The sequence below is a fragment of the Chinchilla lanigera genome, unplaced genomic scaffold (genome assembly GCF_000276665.1).
Source record: "Chinchilla lanigera isolate Chin_1 unplaced genomic scaffold, ChiLan1.0 scaffold00076, whole genome shotgun sequence".
NCBI classification, from domain to species: domain Eukaryota; kingdom Metazoa; phylum Chordata; class Mammalia; order Rodentia; family Chinchillidae; genus Chinchilla; species Chinchilla lanigera.
The window spans coordinates 2,677,012-2,695,986 of record NW_004955477.1 but is presented as its reverse complement, the minus strand read 5'-3'; the positions used below and the strand labels follow the sequence as shown (position 1 = coordinate 2,695,986).

Below are 18,975 nucleotides of genomic sequence, written 5' to 3'. Positions count from 1 at the left end.
GGGATGATGACAAGAAATAATGAGGTAGACTTTGGAGATGGGAAGGAGCTCTGGGCTTGGAGGAGACAGGCAGGGAGGGGAAAGGAAAGGGAAATAAACAGGCTCAAGATGTAACATTTGTATGTACAGTACCAATTCCCCACAGGCATGTGGTGAGTGCTTTTATTATCACAAGCATAATACTAATAAAAATGGGGGGTGGGAAAGATGAAGAAGACGAAGTCAAGTGAAGCCCAGGGCTGCCAAATCCCGTAGCATGGAGTCCTCCCCGCCTTTGTACATTGTCTGGTGCAGGCAGCAGGCTCTTTGTCTTTATCAGAATTTACATATAATACAATTCAGTCTTGGGGTGTTTAGTACCGTGAGTGTTGGCAAATGTATAGATTGAATGGGGCTTATTTGTTATTTTGAGGTCATTTTACATTTATGCAGTTACAGTTGTACCTCGGCTCACAAACTTAATTTGTTCCATGATTTTGGAAAAGATGGCCATGTTTGTGTTCGGGCAGGAAAAATGACTGTGGTCGTGTTTGTCACCCGATACAAAGTTTGCAAACAGAAAGAAAACCACTGTGTAAGAAATAATACAGATGAATCTTGGCTTCTCTTATTTCCCCCAATAATAGTGTTTTGAAAGACTATATAGTGCAATAGCATAAGCAGGAAATTGACACTGATAAAGTCAAGATACGGAACATTTCTCCCTCTGCCAGGGACCCTCCCATTGCCTTTTCTAACCACACCTCATTCTAATCCCCTCCCTCCCTTTTTTGTTTGTTTTTGGTACCAGAAATCGAACTTAGGATCTCACACTTGCCAGGCAGGCACTGTGCCCCTGAGCTATATCCCCGGACTCTCCAATCCCTTTTAACCACTAATTTATTCTCCAATTCTGTAATTTTATCATTTCCATGATATACTATATAATATAAGTGGAATCATACAATAACTAATCTTTAGAGATTAGATTTTTTTTTCACTCAGTGCAGTTCTTTGGAGGTTCGTGCACATTCTTGTATGTATTAATTGTCCAGTCTTTTTATTTCTACTGAGTAGTAGTTCATGGTATGGATGGACTAGGGCTTGTTTAACCATTCACCCAGTGGTTTCCTGGCTTGGGCTGTTATGAATAAAGCATTTGTGTGTGGGTTTTAAAAATTTTTATTTTTATTGGTACATATTTGCGGTACATAATGATTACATTCCTTGTGGGCAGTTGGTACATGTGCGTAACACATCTTAATCCCCACCCCTTACCCCTAGTCTCTTGGTTCCCTTCCCTTTTGCAAAGGCTCTAACTCCCTATTTCCTATTATCTTTTCTTTGGTCCCTTATTTTCCTATTATCTTTATATTTCGGGTTTCACATGTAAGAGAAACCATGCAATATTTAAGCTTGTGTGTCTGATTTATTTCACTTTTTATGGTTTCAGGGTGCATCCATTTTCCTACAAGTGACTCATTCATCTTTCTTTGTGTGTAGGTTTTTGTGTAAACATGAGTCTTTAGTTCTGTCAAATAAGTGCTAAGGGGTGCAGTTCCTGGGCTGAATGTGGTTGTTGCCAGAGTGGGCTTCTGAAGGGTGCATTTGGGATGGAGATGTCAGCAGCGGGAAGCACTGGCATGGGAGCTGGTTCAAATCTCAGCTCTGAGCCCAGACTCCCTTGAGTTTCCTTCATATGGCTGTAAATGGGGACAACTGAACTTGCCTTGTAGCTCATGCGTGTAAGGTACCTGGTATCCGTTTTCTGCTACTTCAGTGAAATACCTGAGGCTGAGTAACTTTATAAAGAAGGGACGTTTATTTAGCTCACAGTTCTGGGACATGGCACCAGCATCAGCTCAGCTCTGTTAAAGGCCTCATGGCCAGAGTGGCTGGGGAGTGGTTATAACAAGTCCTCCTGTACAGTGGGACTATAAAAGGGGTGTGCTGTCATGCCTGTCTAGAAGCTGTTGTTGTTCCAAGGTACGGGGTATTGAATCCAGAGCCTTTATACCTTATAAGTATTTAGCCCTCTCTAAATTTTTGTTATGAGACAGGGTCTTGCTAAGCCACTAAATTGCCCAGGCTGGGCTTGAATTTGTGATATTTCTGCCTCAGCCTCTGAGAGAAGCTGTTCTTAATGCAGATTCAGAGAAAGTGCACCAAAAAAAGCAAAGTCCATGCTCTAGGGGTGGCCTCTGGAGGGCTTTGTCAAGCTCCCTACCTCCACCCCACTGTGGGGTTACCCAGTTATTGCCCTTTCCAGCGCCACACTATGAGAAGACACTGGCTCTATTCTTAAAGTGGTCTAAGTCTCTGGACAGGGGCTGCCATTCCCCAGTGAAGTTGGCTATGCCCGTGTCACAGACCAAAGGAATCCTAGAGAATTCCAGATTGTTCCCAGCTCTCCTGGTTGAGACTAGCCTTGCAAGGTCTGTGAATGTGCGCAGGCCATTACAGAGGTGACTATGATTTAACCTAATTCCAGAAATGTGTATTGTGCTCTTATCTTGTGCAGAGCACTGTGCTAGGTGTTGTGAAGGGTGCAGAGAAAAGAAATCTCTTCCAGCAGATCAAAGCCACCAACTCTAGCCTCAGAATCCCCTCAGGACTCCCCACAGCTGCAGGTTAAGGTGTGCATTCAGTGTGGATTTCAGAGCCTGTGTTCTGGTTGGATCTATCTTTCCGGCTCCTTGTCCTGTTGTCCTCCCCATTCCCTCTGCGTCAGTGGCTAGTATGCACGTCATTCTCTACATCATGTCCTGACTGTTGTATTGAAACATTTTCAAAGGCCATAATGGTGTCCTTTCCATAACTACCCTATTGCTTGCTGGACCAAGTCCTTGTGGGTGAGAACCTCCTCTTATGGCAGTACTGTGTGTCTTTGGCCCCTTTGCAGAGGAATCTCTTGAAGACATACCTCCAGTGCCCCTTTCCTTTTACCTTCAATTTATCTAGCGCCTACTTCTCAGCACTCCTTACAAGACCCATCCCTTCCTCCTCGTTTTGGCACTTGCAGTCAGTTGCTGACTAGTCAGGCACCCAGGAGTTTATGGTGCTATGGTTTGTGTTATGTACATATCATTCTTTGCGCTCCCTTGCCAGCCCTGGTGCCCTTGTAGGGGCTATGGTGGAAACAGAGCTGGTGAGAGCCAGGGGGCCCTTAACTACTTCAGTCCAGCTTCCTTCTTTGTGCAGAGCTGTGTCTGGATGGGCTGATGTGTTTCCATGGCAATAGACTTTCGCAGCATCGTTCTTACTGGCCTCCCACTGTTTCACTAGAGGAACGGGCCATAATATAGCCAGGCTCCTCTTGATGGAATTTAAACAAATTTGAGAGGGTAACTGCCTGGGTGTCCATTGCCCAGAAAAGAACTTGGATTCACCAGCTGCCCATGAAACTAAAAGCAGCAACCACTGTTTGCTGAACACTTCGCAAACCAGCTGGGCCCTGAGCAGAGGGCTTGAGCTCTGCTTCCATAGGATATGGTAACCTTATGAGGCAGGAAGTGTTGTCTCCATTTTACAGAGGGACACTGAGGTGCAGAGAGTAAGTCACTTGGCATAGGTTTTTCAAACAGTGCCTCTCAGGAGATGGGATCCCAACTCAGGTGTTCTTGGCTCAGGACCTGCGTTTGTAACTACCAAACCTACCTACCCCCTTGGAGGAGAAGGAAATGTGGGGGAGGGGAGCGAGGGGCAGGTCCCTCCCAGGCCTTGTGCCAGTGGCTGGCTGCCCTAGAACTGAATTGAGGCTCACGCCCAGAAAGACGATGGCTGCCATCAGGCCTTCGCCACCGAGGCAGCACAAAGGGCCCCTTTGAAGGCTGAGTCCAGGAGCACCCCTCCTGGCCTGCTCCTGAGCCAAGCATCCAGGGGGCCAACCGGCATTTCTGGCTCAGCTGTTTGGCCAGAACTTGGAGGAGTGGTCTGGAATTCCTTCCCTCAACAGCTCACACTTGGTTAGGACGCTGTTTCCAGATGGATATGGCATTGAAGTTACATATCAGGTCTCCCAGTGCAGCCTGGGAGTCTTCAGACCCTGGGCCTTCCTTCCCGAGCAGCCAGGCTTTGGAAATGTATTGATTTTCCTCCTCCCCTTCCCTGCTTCTGCACTTTGGATGAACCTTGTTTTCGAAGAACAGTAGAAGGTAATTTTCCTGTGCTTGCCAGCTGGCCCGTAATTGAGCAATTTCAATAACACCCACTGTAAAGTCTAATCGAAGTAAACAGGAAAATATGATTTACAATCTGGATGGCAAGTAAATACCAGGGTGCAATTAATTTTTACGTAGAGCAGCAGATTCTAAAACATTTTCCTGTGCTGAGCAGTTTGTTTTTAATTACAGTTTAGGAGCTGCCTTTCTATTTATGTATTACTATTATTGTCATTATGTTTTAGTTTTTGATGGTGGTCTTCAGATTCCTTGTGTCCTGACAATGCCTGACTTTCTTTGAATGCTTAACCACAGAAGGGTGGGGTGGGGAAGTAGGATCAGAGAAATTAGCTGGTTAGGAGGAATTTTTCAAGCCTGAACTAAAGGCTGTATTTGCTTCATGGGAAATGATGGTAAACTAGGGAGGAGGTGACTGGCTGTGTGGAATGGTGATGCTGAGGTGGGTCCTGTCGCTGTGGAAAGTCCACTCAGTGTTTCGTTCTGGAGAAGAGGACAAAGCTACAGAAGCCCCCAGTGTTGTAAATATATTGATGCTGAAATGTGGCACTGGCAAGAACAAAAAATGTGTGACTTACATGGAGCCTCCCCATGAGGCTCATAACTGGCGGGGAGGAGAACTAGCGTGCCAGCTGTGGGTCCTCTGCTTCCAGTTGACTCCCAGAGTGCTGCCCCCTTCAGTTTTGGATGTGGGGGATGAAGCATGTTTCAATCCTCCTCCTGTCTTTACTTGTCCTAGTATGTGCTGAAGCTGCCTGTAATACCAGCTCAGTGGTGCGATGTCACTTGTCTTTTGCTTGTTTTTTTGTTTTTTGAGACAAGGTCTTGCTGTATAGTTCAGCTTGGCCTTGAACTCACTATGTAGCCCAAGGTGGCTTCAAACTCCCAAGGATCCTCCTGCCTCAGCCTCCTGAGTACTAGGATTACAGGTGTGCACTACCCGCTGCCCCTGGGTCAGTGTCACATGCTTTGAGCACACTGCAGGGATCTCAGATTGTTAGCCAGATAGACCCTGAGATAGATCTTAAAGGCATTGTGTGGCAACCCAAATTTGTTGAACCACTCAGCAGGATATTGACTTAGGGATGCTCAGGGCTGGCAGAAGAGGTTCGTGGGGGGGGGCGGGTAGTTCTGAGAAGGTGATTTTAGGCTTTTGTGACCTTCCCAGAATGTACCTCATTTAATAATGAGGTTGTCTGTTCCCACAGGGTCCACAGATGTGGGGGGCTGTTATCTCAGGGTCTGTGTCTTTCGTAGTCCTGAACCCCTTTGCCTACCTTTTATCTTTCCAGGGAGTTGACCACGCTTGGCCATTTCCTGGAAGGGCCCTGTCACAAGGGTGAGGGACCCATGGGCAGCTGTTTCTGCTGATATCATTACCCTGGGGGTGCCCAGGCATCACTGCTGGCCAGGTCTGACTACCTGAAGATGGCTTCTGCCCACCCTGGGATGCAGCCCAGCACCTGAGGTCCTTACCATGGTGATGATCCTAACGAGAAGCCTCGCCAACCAGGGAGCTGACTCTATAGCATGCAGGACCTTCAGCCCTGAACTGGTGAGGACCTAGTGGGCTTTTTTTTTTTGATGACTTTCTCTGAGGCCTGACATGCAGGTGGCTGTAGATGGGACATCTAAATTCAGCAAACTGGTTTCAAGGTGCCTGAGAGCAGAGCCATGTGAGATGTTCCAGATTGGGGTCATGGGGCAGTGGGGCCTAGAGCTTTGATGTACACCCATAAGAAGGAGGTAGCCTGGCCCAGATTAGTACTTATCTGGTGATTGGGCAAGGTAAGGCCATTAAATAATGCCAAGCATGGTTCCGCTACCCTGCCAAGCTGAGCCTGACATTCCTTCTGTTTCCACCTGGCAAGGGGAGGTGCTTTCCAGAAGGGGCCCTGAGTGGTGGCCAAGATAAGACCCTGTCTCCAAAGGGCGGTGCAGAACAAGACCTGCCATCTCAGGAATGTCAGGAGTGGGAGATGAGGGAGAAAAGAGGTGCAGCCTGGTGGCCAAGGTGACCTGCTATGGTGACAGCTACCTTGTGTAGCAATTATCTTCTGATCAGGTAGTGGTGGTCTTGGGCAGGGAAGCAGGTAACTGAGCCTTAGACTATGAGCAAAACAACCTTAACCCGACCCCCCTTCGAAGCCCAGTTCAGAAGCGAGTGGGGGCTGGCCCCCTGCAGGAAAGTCACACTCAGGCAGAAATACCCTTGATGAGGTACACAGCTGGGTATGTCCTTCAATTCTGCCGCTTCCGTGGTTCAGTAAGAGGCCAACAGCCACCCAGTTGTGTCACCCAGTCTCCCTTTTGGCATCCTCTACAGCCCCTTATGGAAGCCCACACTAAGCACTGTTAGTCAGGCTCCCTTTCCTAACCTCATGCCGATGAAAAGCAAACAGATCGAGCAAATAGATCGAGGTCTCTTGCCCTGGCAAGAGCTTGGGAAGCCACTGGGTTCTGCATGCATTCCATAGGCCTTCCGCGAGCACCTGACATGTGTCACATGTGGGCTGGAGGATTCAGGAGCCAGTGTGACTCAGAGCTGAGCCTTACCTTTCTTGCCCTTGAGCAGCTTCCAGTCTAGTTGGGGGAGAGGCTTGTCTGGACAGACAGGAACATTGTGATCCCACTAGTAGTAACTCATAGGTGAAGCTCAAGCTGGGCGTGGTGGCGCACGCCTGTAATCCCAGCACTCGGGAAGCTGAGGCAGCAGGATCGTTGTGAGTTCGAGACCAGCCTGGGTTACAAAGTGAGCTCAGGGCCAGTCTGAACTCCATAGCGAGACTCTGTCTCAAAAAGACAAAAAAAAAAAAAAAAAAAAAAAAAATCATAGGTGAAGCTCTTATGAGGTCTGGGAGCTGGGCCGAAGCACACTGGAAAAAACCGTGCAGAGCAGGAGCACTAGCAGGGTCGTGAAGGATGTACAAAGGGGGCTTAGAAGCCATTGGGCCTGACCTTCTCATTTTGTAAACATAGCAGCTGAGACTTGGAATGAGATGGTAACTGCCTCACAGCTCTGCTTCTCCCTGCCTGCCAGCTTGTTTTGCTGACCTGTGCTCAGGCTGGTGTCTGGACACCAATCTTTGTGGCTCTTCATTGTGTCCTTGGCATTGCTGCCAAGGTGTATTTGGTTAGTGACATCTGTGGTCATTGCAGCAAGGAGGAGCTGCTATGGCAGTTCAGCTGTCTTGTCATCACTACGTCCTTTCCAGCTTGCATTTAATAGATACCTGCAACTTGATCACGTCTCATCATGCCCCTACCATCACCCTTGTCTCACTTGCTGACCTCTCCTATGGATTCTTATGGTAACTGGTCCCCTGCTCCTGGTTCCTTTAACTTGTTTTCCATTCAGTGGTCAGTGGGACTACCCATCAGATCTGTCCACCTTCTGTTCGAAACCTCCTACTAGCAAGCAAATCACTAGGATGTACAAGGCCTATGTAGTCTTGCCTGCTGTGACCTCTTTGACCTTACCCTTGTTCTCCTTTTTTCCTCTGCTGAAGTCACATCGTCCTAGCTCAGATGTGGCAAGTGTGAGCCCGCCTCAGGGCCTTTGCACTTCTTTCATGGAGCTCTCTCCTGTTAGCACAGGACTCTCCCTCCTTTTCTTTCTTTCCTGATCACTTCTTCTCAGCCTAAAATTTAATCCTGCCCCCAGCTTCTGCCTCCTCTATACCTCCCTCTACACATATTTCCTGTCCTCTTTCTCCATCTGATTTCTGCCTTTGGTACTTATCACTTTATATAGTTACCTCTTTGTTGTGTTTATTGAGTGAATTCTATGCTAGGATGGGGCCTCATGAAAACAGGATATTTTGTCTGTTTTGCTTGTTGCCGAATACTTGGTACTAGCACCCACCTGCACCTAGTGCCTAGTAGGTGCTTAGTAAATATTTGTAGAGTAAGTGCATGTGCATGTTCCCATTGCCCAGTGACTTATAAGTTTGTCATTGTTTTGGTCCTTTGCTGGCTGCTGCTCAGATCACAGCTGTGGGGTTGGGGTGCAGGTAGGAGCTGCTCTGTTTATTTGCTGGTGGTGACTTTCTTTCCCTGTGGAAATCTGAAGAATATATCTAGAGTAGCCCTGACCAGAAGCAGCAGCATCAGGGCAAGGGACTCCCTTGAAATCTCACAGGAGGTGCTGTTCCCTGGGTCCAGCAGTGCTTTTGGCCCCCGTGGCTGCAGCTGTGCTCAGTCCCCTCTCAGGGTGGGACTGGCTGGTCTTGGCCATAGACCTGGCCCCCAGGCACATGGGCTTGAGGTGGGCTGAGCTGATTTTCCAAAGATGTGGCCTGAGCCCCAGCCAGGAGAGCATGGCCTTTCAGCCCCAGCCAGGGAGGGAAACTTGTCTGTTCAAAAGAAGGAAGTCAAGGGAAGTGAGCGGGCTCATTGGAAGAGTCTTGGCCTGCGATTCTGTCTTATAGATTGGAGTCTTCACTTTCTTCCCAGGCTCTGCCTGCCTCCCTGGAGAGTGTCCTCCTTTCTGCTGCTTCTTGTTACTGGCCGATCCAGGCCCAGAACCACCTGGCGCAGTGCTGTGGTCCCATCTGTCTCCCCCTGCTCCCCTTCCCCCCTCTGCTCCAGATGGCAGGCCAGTGTGGGAGCAGCCCCCGTGGAGCAACCCGTCTGTGGGTTGGTTGACACAGCACACATTGTTGGCCACCTTCCGGGCCTGGCCCGGTGCTGCTTACCTGGGGCGAGTGGAGGCCCAGTGTAGGCCCACAGGAAGGCGATGGGGGTGCCTGGCGTGTCGCTCACAGAGCCCACAGCCTTACACCACCCATCTCTAGCCCTTATCCAGCAAACTGCAGATCAGGTCTGGGTAGGGGTGTCCAGGACATAGCTTGTAAGCAGGGTATCAGGGCACAGACTTCAGGTCAAGGCCATGTGCTCCACCCAGCACCTTTTGGCATGGCCCTAGAGGCTGTGGCCATCTCGAGGATCCTGCAGGCCTCCTAGAAGGTTCCACGGTAAATAACTGCAAAAAGACCCTGCACAATCTCAGGCCACGATGACCTCCAGGACACTGAACTGCAGGGTCACCTGGTGTCAGTGTTCACTGGGAACAGCCTGCAAAGGTGCAGGGGTAGGTGCTGGGTTTTGCATCCACTTTGACGACTTGTAACATCATCCTCATGTAAATACTGTACCTTGAAGATAACAACAGGCAAGATGGAAAATAGTTTCTCTTGTTTTCTAGTCAGACCAAGAAGATAACAGAAGTGGGGAGTTAAGATTAAAAAAGAAAACATGATCCTGGGGAGGCTGGGCCGTGCTCCAGCACAGGCCGTTTGGAATTCTGGGAGCAGGTCCCTGAGGCACAGCCTACCCCGGGCCCTGAGCTGCTTTTCGTCACAGAGGGCAGAAGATCTGAGGCTGCAGGGGAAAGTCACAGGGCTTCTGGGAGCGCTGGGTGTTAGGATGCGCTGGAAGAGAGCCCACGCTGGTGCCCTGAGGCCTAGTGAGGAGCAAGAGGAGCAGCTTCTGTCCCTGTCTTTCTAGTCATCCTTATAATGACTCATTTTCCTTCCAAAAAGTGGTGACAGCATAAGTGTCCCTACTGCTGGGAAAGATGTAGGAAAAAGAAAGAACTGATGAACGCTCAGCATTTTTCCTTTCTGGGCATCGGGGCCCACATGTCCAGGAGAGAGGGTTCAAGGGCCCAGGCCTTGCCCCCCAGCCCCTGCCTAGCTCATACAGTCAGCAGCCATGACTGGACTGGCTCCGCTTTCTTCCTGCGCCGGGTCGCTGTCCTCTGCTGAGCGGGTTCTTCCTTCTGGTGTTCTAACATTAGCTGCTGCCACTGGAACACAGCCCAGACATCTGACCCTGGAGCACTGAGCTCCTGCAGCTCCTTCCTGTACACCCACGTGCACAGGAGGGGGCGGGGCAAGGGCCCTTCTCTTGTTTCCAGAGCGACCACCTCCTTTGGCCAGGCCTGGCCTTCTTTCCCCAGCAAGTCTCCCAGCCCTTTCTCAAGTCTGGAGACCAGAGGGAGCTGGCCAGGGGCTGCTGTGGGGCAGAGGGTGGTACATGGCTCCAGGTTGCCAGACTTTCTCTCTAACAACCCACACAAGTTTTTTTGAGGGATTATTTTGGTAGGTAGAATGGATACTTCCTTCTGTGATTATGAGATTAGGATGCCAGGGTTAAGGTGCTTGCCAGTCTGAAGGAGTAGTACCCATGTTGGGCCTGGTACCCAGCTGCCTAGGCACTGGGAGTCTTCATCCTCCTGGTGATGCCAAATTGCACTTTGGACTCAGCAGCCCAGCCGAGCTCCCGGGCAGGTCATGGGCTGGCCTGAGGTTAGGACTTGTAGTGCTCATAGAGTCTGAGGAAGTCTTGTGCCTTTCACCCTGGGCAGGCAGAGATACCCGAGGGACCCCTGTACCTACGTACATCTGAAGCCTTGGAGGCAGGGCTGTGGGATCTCCATTAGTGTCTTTGAGAGCCTCCTCCCAAGGGCACTGCTCCCTTCTCGGCTCCCCGCAGCCTGGATCTCCCTTCTGCTTTCTGCTGCCACAGTCTCTCCCTAGTTCTGTTTAAAAGGCGTGGGTGCTGTGCTTGTTCCCTCTGGTGCATGGCTGCAAGCTCCTCCCTGTTGCACTGTGGCTCCCTGTACCCTGTGACAGGAGAAGGAAAAAGTGACCTGACTGCTTTGGTTAGTATCTGCAGAAGAAAGTTGGTGAAGGCCTAGCATTTTCTACATGGGCTAGTTCCTCATTTGGAACCTTAATTGTGTCTTTATTTAAGTCAGCCCTCTTCTTTTGTCAGACAGATGGCCCTGAAGTCTCAATTGGATTTTCGGCTTTTGCCTTTCCTACAAGGATGTGATTCCAAAGACTTTGTGTTATGTGAAGAGTCTCACAGAGAGCAGGCTCTGCTCTGGGTGGGCTTTGGAACAGAGACCTTGAAGAAAGAGGGGTTCAGAGGGAAAATATGCTCTCTTCCTGTACTGCAGACCTTAGACAGGCATTGGGTGTGTGCTTCTGTGCAGATAGCAGAGTACTGTGAAGCTTCAGGGGCTGAAAGTTCCCTTGGGCCTGGTGGGCCTTGGTACGTGGCAATGGGCTTCTCCTCTTGGTGTGGATGCAGAGGGTTGAAGGCTGGGAGAGGCTGGCTAAAGGAATGACACACACCAGTGAGAATTTTATTATACTCTGGGTAGACTGGGAATAGGAAGGCTGTGGTCAAACTGGAGCCCATTGGGGACACTGGGCTGTTGCTTTGCCTGTGTAGACTGGGCCTTAGGGAAATCTGCCTGGCGTCACATACCTAGGAAGTTATTGGGTACAAGATGTTCTGGCCTGGCTGCCACCAGTTTTACCTCACAGGCAGGGCTCAGAAAGCAAGATGGGAGCCCCTCATCCCACCTTGAGGTCTTGAATGATACCAATCAGAATTCCTCATTCATGACAGGGACCATCCTGGGTAACTCATACCAAAAGAGTACTCCCTAGAGCCATGGCAGAGAGCTCACGGGCCTAGAGAAGAGCTGGTGGGGCAGGGCCCAGACATGAGAAAACGCTGGAAGCAGGTGCTCAAGGGCAGCCTGAGACCTCCCTTTTAGGTGAGCTGGCATTGCACCCCTTGTTTTGGGAGTCAGAATGTGAGCCAGTCGTTGTATGGCCAGCAAGCCCTGGTTTCTTGTCATCCTGTGCCAGAGGAAATGGAGGTACCTTGATTAACAGTACCACCAAGACCTGTTCAGTGAGGGAGAGGAGGTATTCCAAGGCAAAATTGGGGTGCCATTAACAAAAAGGGAGCTGTATTACTGGGCTGTGTAGTCTCATACAATCAGTGAAAGGAGCAAGATGGCTCACTTTCAATGGAGAAGATGGAGAAGGTGTTCTTTCTTTTTTTTTTTTTTTTTTTTATTTTAAGGATAAAAGGAGGGAAACATTAACAGACATACAACATTTTACAACATATCACAAGCACAATACAGACAATACAGAGTTACAAACAAAGTGGTAGGGAATTAACAATGGTGGTTGTATTACATATTGATATCTTCAAAGTGGCTTCTCATGAAAACAGATATAGACATGCAATACTGGTCAACCAAAGACTCATTGACAGTTTCTTTCAGCATAGAAACAGCAGATAGAAGAACAACCATGTTATCTATCCTGTATATACATACATACAAAATTTCTCCTTCTTTCCCTTCTCTTTTCCCACATCCCAGAAGCCCTTTACTGGTGTTCTTTCATATTGTAATATTTTAGTGTGAAACCTTCCTGGTCTGCTGGCACCCTTGGATGGGGAATTGGGGGCAGGCATGGGGCGCCTGGGAAGACCTGGTTGAGTGGGGTGGCCTTGCCTCACTCAGTTCCCTACTGAGTTTTGGCTTTCCCTGAGCCCAGCAATTTGGGGAAGCAAATACGTTCTGCCCAGTGAACACCTGCTTCTGTTGGCTGAATGTCCACGGGATGTATGGGAGTAGGCTGGCTCTGACAGGCGGCTCCAGACATGGAACCTGCTCTGCGCTGGAACATCATAAACAAGAGAGCCCCCTTTCCTGGGAAGCTTCATTCTCACAGAGCAGAGAATATGCACAGACACAGGCACACTGACCATGCTGTGTTGTGTAAAACAGGTGTGCATGAGGTATGCCAGAGAGGAGCCCGTGACAGGAGGGTAGTGATCTAGTCAGGATGCTCAAGGAGGGCCGCTGAGGAGCACACAGATAGGAAGGAGAATGCAGAGCCTGTCATGTAGAGATCCCAGGGCAGAGAAACCGAGGTAGCAGCACCTAGCAGCAGGGGTGGAGAGGATGGGCACAGGAAGGTGAGGGATCCTGGGGTTGGCTCATGTGGGAGTGTGGGGTTGGGAGAGGAGTGACCTGGATTTTATGCTGGTTGCTGTGCGAAGTTGGAGAGGAATGACATGGTTTGCTCTCTGCTTTAAAAAGATGACTTTGGTTCTGGGTAAAAGGTGAACAGTGGCCAAGGGCACCCATAAGGAGACCAGCGGGGTGGCCATTTGGTGGCGGCTTGGACAGGGAAACTGGTAGGACAGTGAGAGTGTGCTCCCCACCTGGGAAATGATGAGCTACTCAGGGGATCTTCCGCAAATGCTGAAAGTCCTTGTTGAGTGAATAAATGAGTGAGTGGGTGAGTGACTGGGGACTAGGGAGCCCTGGGTGCTGGCCCAGGGGCATCCCGCTGTAGGCCACAACTCAGGCTGACACACTTCTGCATTCCTTGCCCACATTCCGTGGGCAGGCCTGGGTCAGGAGTGCCCCGAGGTACTTTCTGTTAGAATCTGCCAACTCAGTGGGACAAAGAGACTGTGGGCACTGTCCCACCAACAAGGCGGGAGTTGGCTGTGTAGTCTTTCTGTCTATAAAGCCCAAGCCCTCTAGGCTCCTGCCTACCATTAAAGCAGCCTTCCTGTTTTCTTCTGTTTTCAGTGGTCCCTCTCATGGTTTGGGCTTCAGTGGGCTACCAGCCAGGGTGCTTTCAGCCATCTGACCACCCCAGGGTATGGGGACTGTGGCTCCCCAGTGGGCATTTTTTCCCTTATACCTGGGTGCTCCCTGAGTGCTGGAGCTTGTAGGTACCTGGCAAGGGAGAAACCCAGTTTCTGTCTGAACCCTTTCGCTGGGAGCAAGGGGCCTGCCTAGTGTCTACAGGCTGTGCACTTGGCTGTGAGTGGCAGAATCCCAGTGGCAGGCTCCTGTGTGTTTGTTACCTTTTCTCCGTGGGGTGACTTTGGTTTTGCTTTCAGCTCTGTATCTTGCGGTGTTAACTGGGTCAACTGGAAGGGCGGCAGGTGCAGCTGTCTTACCTCTTTCCAGATACTGCTGTGGGTGGCTACAGCACGGATGGTTAGATACATCATTGGAATCCAAGAAGGTAACCTAGCCTGGTAGTGCAAGTGTTTTAAACTGAGGAGGGGGACCCAGGTGAGGTGGTAGACACCTGTAATCCTAGCACTTGGGAGGTTGGAGGAGGAAGATCTCTGTTAGTCAGAGGACAGCCTGGACTATATAATGAGTTCAAGGCTAGCCTGAAGGACCTACAAGACCCTGTCTCAAAAAAAAACAAAATAAACAAAAAACTGAGGAGGGGGACTGGAGAAGGACTGCTCTACCCAGCTTCTTCTGGCCCTTCAATACCAGTTTGGGGGTTCTCTCAGGAAGCTGGCCCTCATCTCCTCCCCATCCCAGTACACAAGCCCTGGGCTTCTTTCAGCTTCAGCTCTGTCTATAATATAATGGTTTTTCTGCCTGACTGACCTCTGTGAAATGTGAGCCCTCCTTTACCTCTGTGTCCATGCACTGATTAAGATGGACCTTTAAAAATCCTGTGGGATAAACGCATTGCTGTCCAAGTACAAAGGTCTCCAGACTGGGCAGATGGGGATGAGGTGAGAGACCTTGTGCCAGGTGCTTGCCACCCTTTTTATCTGGGTGGGCCAGGTGTTCCTAGTCAGCCTCACCCTCTCTCCAGGCCTTAAAGAGCCAAGGACTGGTTCCTGTCCACTTCTCAGCTTATAAGCCTTGCCTGTCCCTGTCACTGGGGGTGGGCAGGGTGTTGGGAGCTCCTCAGCAAAGCCGGCTGGTCCGTCTGGGGCTGAGAGCTTCTTTCTCCCTTGCAAGATGCACCCCAGCACAGCCTGCACAGATCGCTGCCATTCCTGTCTAAGTGAGTGGGTGAATGAATAAGGGGCCAGAGAGTTTTAGAATGCTTGAGGCAGACCTTCGTGGGGTTCTGATGGGGAGTCTCCTCTGCACTGGTGGTCAGAAGAGCCCCACTGACTTGGATGTCAGTGAGCATGAGGAACCCCCCGAGTCCTCCGTGTTCAGATTGTTCTCTAGCTGTGGAGCAAGTGCCTGGCGTGTGGGCTTCTCCAGGTTTCCTGGGCCTGGTTTTTACTCCATGGCCATAGTGTTAGCCTGAGCTCTGAGGGAAGACGGAGAATGCTCACAGTGGAAGGGGAAACTTGTGGAAAGACAGTGCCTAGGAGTTAGCGCTAAGGTTGAGACCAAATGGAAGCGTCGAGTTTCTGTTTCAGTTTAGAGGGGCCTCGCCGTAGACGCCAAGCAGCTGTGAAGCACAGGCCAGCATTCCCCGAGCCTCCCATTGCTCCCTGCTAGAGAAGGAAGAGCTAGCCTCATTTCCAAGGGAGGGACCTGGGTGGGGTGGGCCTTCTGCTCCTCACTCCTCGGCAAGCCCCACCTCCCCTAGCCTGCCTCCAGCATTGTGGTGGACCTTGTTCACTATTCCCCATCACACCTCCCCCGTAACACCTATGTGGAGACATCCCCTCGTGTCAGAAGTCACGGGCTTTCTGTTTTAAAAATCTGTTCACTTGATAGATCCATGACTCGCTGGAGACTTGGACACAGAGGCTGGGCCCAGTCCTGTGCAGATGTTGTCTCTTGGGATACTCCTTTTCTCCTTCCCCTTGCAAAGGGCAGTTGCTGCCCTTTGCCTCTGCAAAGGGCAGTTCTCTCTATAATTGCGACTTTAGCAAGAGATCAGTGCAGAGTCATGTGCAGATGTGCTTCTTATGACTTGAAGAGTGAATAGCTTTTCTGGTTGTTTTCAGCACACGCCAAAGAAGATGAGTCAAGGACCTACCCTTTTCTCTTGTGGAATTATGGGTGAGTAAACACATGGCATGGCCGTCCTCCTCTAGTTGTTCCAGCCAGGTGAGATGCTGAAAGCTCTTTCAAGTGCCAGAGGGCACCGGGAACTGTCTTATGTGTGTTTCGATTATTTCGGTCCCTAATGCTCCTGGAATGGTCTGGGGGTGAGTGAGTGAGGGGACAGGCACTGGTGTGTGGTTTGCAAATACCATTTCCAACTCTAACACTGAGTATTTCTTTCTGATTATTAAAGTAATTAACTGATTTTTTTTTTAATTTCAGAAAATATACCATAGTATATAAAGTAAAAATGTCTTACAGCCCCAATTCCCAGTGTTAGTTACTGTTGATATTTTCATGTATGTTTGTTTTTGGAATTTTTTTAACATAGCTGAGTCCATGATGAATGTATAATTATATAAAATTGTATTTGCTTGCTTTTTCATTTGCTAGTTACCACAGCATGAAAATTATTCATTCCATGCATTTTAATGGTCTGTATTACTGTATTGTGTGGATGTATCAAAATGGTTAGTGGGCAAAAAGGGCTGTTGAATTTGCTGTTGTCATTAATAATGACTTTTTTTTGTTTTTTGGTACCGGGAATCAAACTCAAGACCTTGCACTTGCCAGGCTGGTGCTATGCCACTGAGCCACATCCCTGCCCCTAACGATGACTCTTAAAGTGCCTGAGTCTTGTGTTTTGGATTATGCCTTAGGATAGTTGGTTCTCAGGGACCTTTTTAGCTTCTTGGTTCATATTGCTGACTTGCTCCCAGAAAGGTGCCTTACTCTGCTTCTGTTTGCATGTGCATCTGAGTTGCCACGTCTTCTAGGGGGCAAAAAAGAATGACTGCATTGAGTGTGTGGATTTCTTGATGCTCTGGGTGATTGGGTACAGCGTCTCCTTTTGCTGCCATTCCATGACTCTCCTGCTGCACTAGGATGTCCTGCCAGATAAGTTTCTGTAATGTCTGTGCTGAGTCAGAGACCAGATTTTGATAGTGGGTAACTACTGTGGGCTCTCAGATTCTCTTTGTTTCTGGAGAGGCACATGAAGTCATCCCTGCCTTCCTTTCTTAGTCCTTTGCCTCTATGTCCAGTGTTTTCCTGTTCTTTTTCAAGGGTTTTCCTGTAGATGTGATGATGTATGGAAGGCTGCGGGGTCTGTTGAGCACTGTGTATGCAGCTTCAGGGCCAGAGAAGTTATGGGGACGCTGAGACCCAGTGAAGTGATCCTCCCCAAGGTCCCTTGAGAGGCAGAATTGGACCAAATAAAGCAGAAGGAAGATTTTCTTCTCAGTCATGTGCCACAGCTCTGAGAGAGCTGAGCGGTCCTCTTTGATGCTGCCACCCGGAGGAAATAGAAACAGGGAGATCACCTGGCCTTGGTTTACCGTGTGACACACTTCTGAGGCCTGTCCCCATATAATTGAATACCTCCTTGGTGGTTAACGGTTTTTGAACCCTCTGCACCCTAGCACATGTCCCGGAAGCCTGCTGCATTGCCTGCTTCCTGGGATGGCCTTACACTCAAGCTGCCTCTATTTGTCATGCCCAGAAAGAGACTTCTTTCAACTCACCAGACTGTAGCTGGAAACAGAAGTCAGACCAGCTTGGGGTGTGGGGATTAAGGCTGTTCATGCATTAAGAATCCCTGGCCTTTACACCTTGTGAATCATAATAAGGTGAACTCTTAGGGGTTTGTAATGGGCAGTGCTAGGGTCATATAATCATGCTGAAGTTCTTAACTTTTCTTTTTTTTTTTTTTTGGTGAAGTTCTTAACTTTTCTGAGCTTAAGTTTCCTCATCTGCAAAACGGCAATTGTGATAGCACCTACCTTGTAGGCTTATTGTGAGAACTGTGTGACATAATGTTTATAAAGAAATTAGCTCAGAGAGAGCTCTCCATAAGTAGTAGTTAAAAAGAAGACTGAGACCTAAGTTGAGGATCCTGCTTCCTGAGAAGAAGCCTCCACATCTAAACAAAGGGAACACCTTCTTTTCCTTTGGAGAGGGGAGTACAGATGGGAACTGCCCTTGTAGGGTTCAAATGTCTGGCCAGGGTCCAAGGCAGAGGTCTGGGAAAGAAGGCTCAGGTTTCCCAGGATAGTCTCTGAGCCTGTGGGCCCAGAAGCCTGATTTCTACCAGAGGAGGCCTGCTTTCTATCAGGGAGACTTGTGGCCTCCAGGAGGTACTGGGCTGTGTCTCTTATGGGCCTTTAGGAAACCCTGTCTCCATCCCAGGGCCTTGTCCTTGCTCCTCCCTTTCACAAGACCCCATCCTGCAGGCCAGCACCAAGGCACTGCCAGTCAGCCTGGGCAGCTGTACAGGTGGTGGGTCAAGGGCATGCCCTTGTCCCACTGTGTGCCTCTCTTCCTGACATGCCTTTTCTGTCTGTTGCTCAGCCCTCTTGAGTCAGAAGAACCCTGTCCACAAGGAAATTTCTGTCAAGTAGAGGAGAAAGCAGCACACAATGATTTCCCTGTGGTGTGGGCCACCTTCCGAGATGTAAGAGCCCTTAGAACCGAGAGCAAGTTACCCCATCCTGCAGTGCCTCAGTTTCTTCCTCTGGGCAATTGTAGATGTTATGGGGATTCAAAGAGATGGCAGTACCCTAAAGGTGCCCATTCTGTCCCTTCCTTTCTGTCCTTTTCTGGCACCTACTTGAGCCAGGAGTGTCAGCTGTCCAAGGCCTCCCAAGCCCTGTGTGTGCTGAGGGAAGCTCGTGTTACCCCTCCAGCCCATGTAACCATGAATTGAGATTTTGTAGCCTCATCCTGTGCTGTGCAAACTGGGAGTGCACCTTAGACAGCGAGATTTCATCTTGGGCGTGTCTGTTTTTCAATAGCAGGGAAGAGAACACCCTGAGGGGCTGGCCAGACTTTTAAAGAGTGTTTTGGGCCCTTCCAGGGTTGGCCAATGCTCAGTAAAGATAAAGCACCAAATTATTATAATCACCAAACCCCAGTCTGTCTTCTGGAGATAAAGGGCTCGAATGCTGGCCCCATCAGTGGAATTCTCCTGTGAGATCTGGCTCTCGTTAGCCCCTTATGCCATGCAAGGGCCCTAGCTGGAAGCCCATATGAGTCTGGGTTTCATAAATGCTTGAAAGAAAGGTCCACTAAGTGCATTAGGGCTAGGAGCAAAGCAATGTATTTTGTGCTGCTGCTTCTTAGAATGCTGCCTTTCCAAATGGCTGGGCCTCC

At 49.5% G+C, this 18,975-nt stretch overlaps 1 protein-coding gene across 3 annotated transcripts in view; it reads left to right on the top strand.

The window, feature by feature from the left end:
* The window catches only part of Fam53b (family with sequence similarity 53, member B), a 115,571-nt gene that overhangs the window by 29,015 nt on the left and 67,581 nt on the right, over positions 1–18,975 (top strand). For 2 of the 3 annotated variants that reach the window (XM_013503079.1, XM_005401977.2), the window contains exons 2-3: positions 5,450–5,712; positions 15,726–15,780. In XM_013503079.1, coding sequence (XP_013358533.1) covers positions 5,635–5,712; positions 15,726–15,780 — 133 coding nt within the window. In that variant the 5' untranslated portion in view covers positions 5,450–5,634. Of the gene's footprint in view, positions 1–2,383; positions 2,445–5,449; positions 5,713–15,725; positions 15,781–18,975 lie in introns of those variants that run through there. The other variant, XM_005401975.2, reaches the window with a different exon arrangement.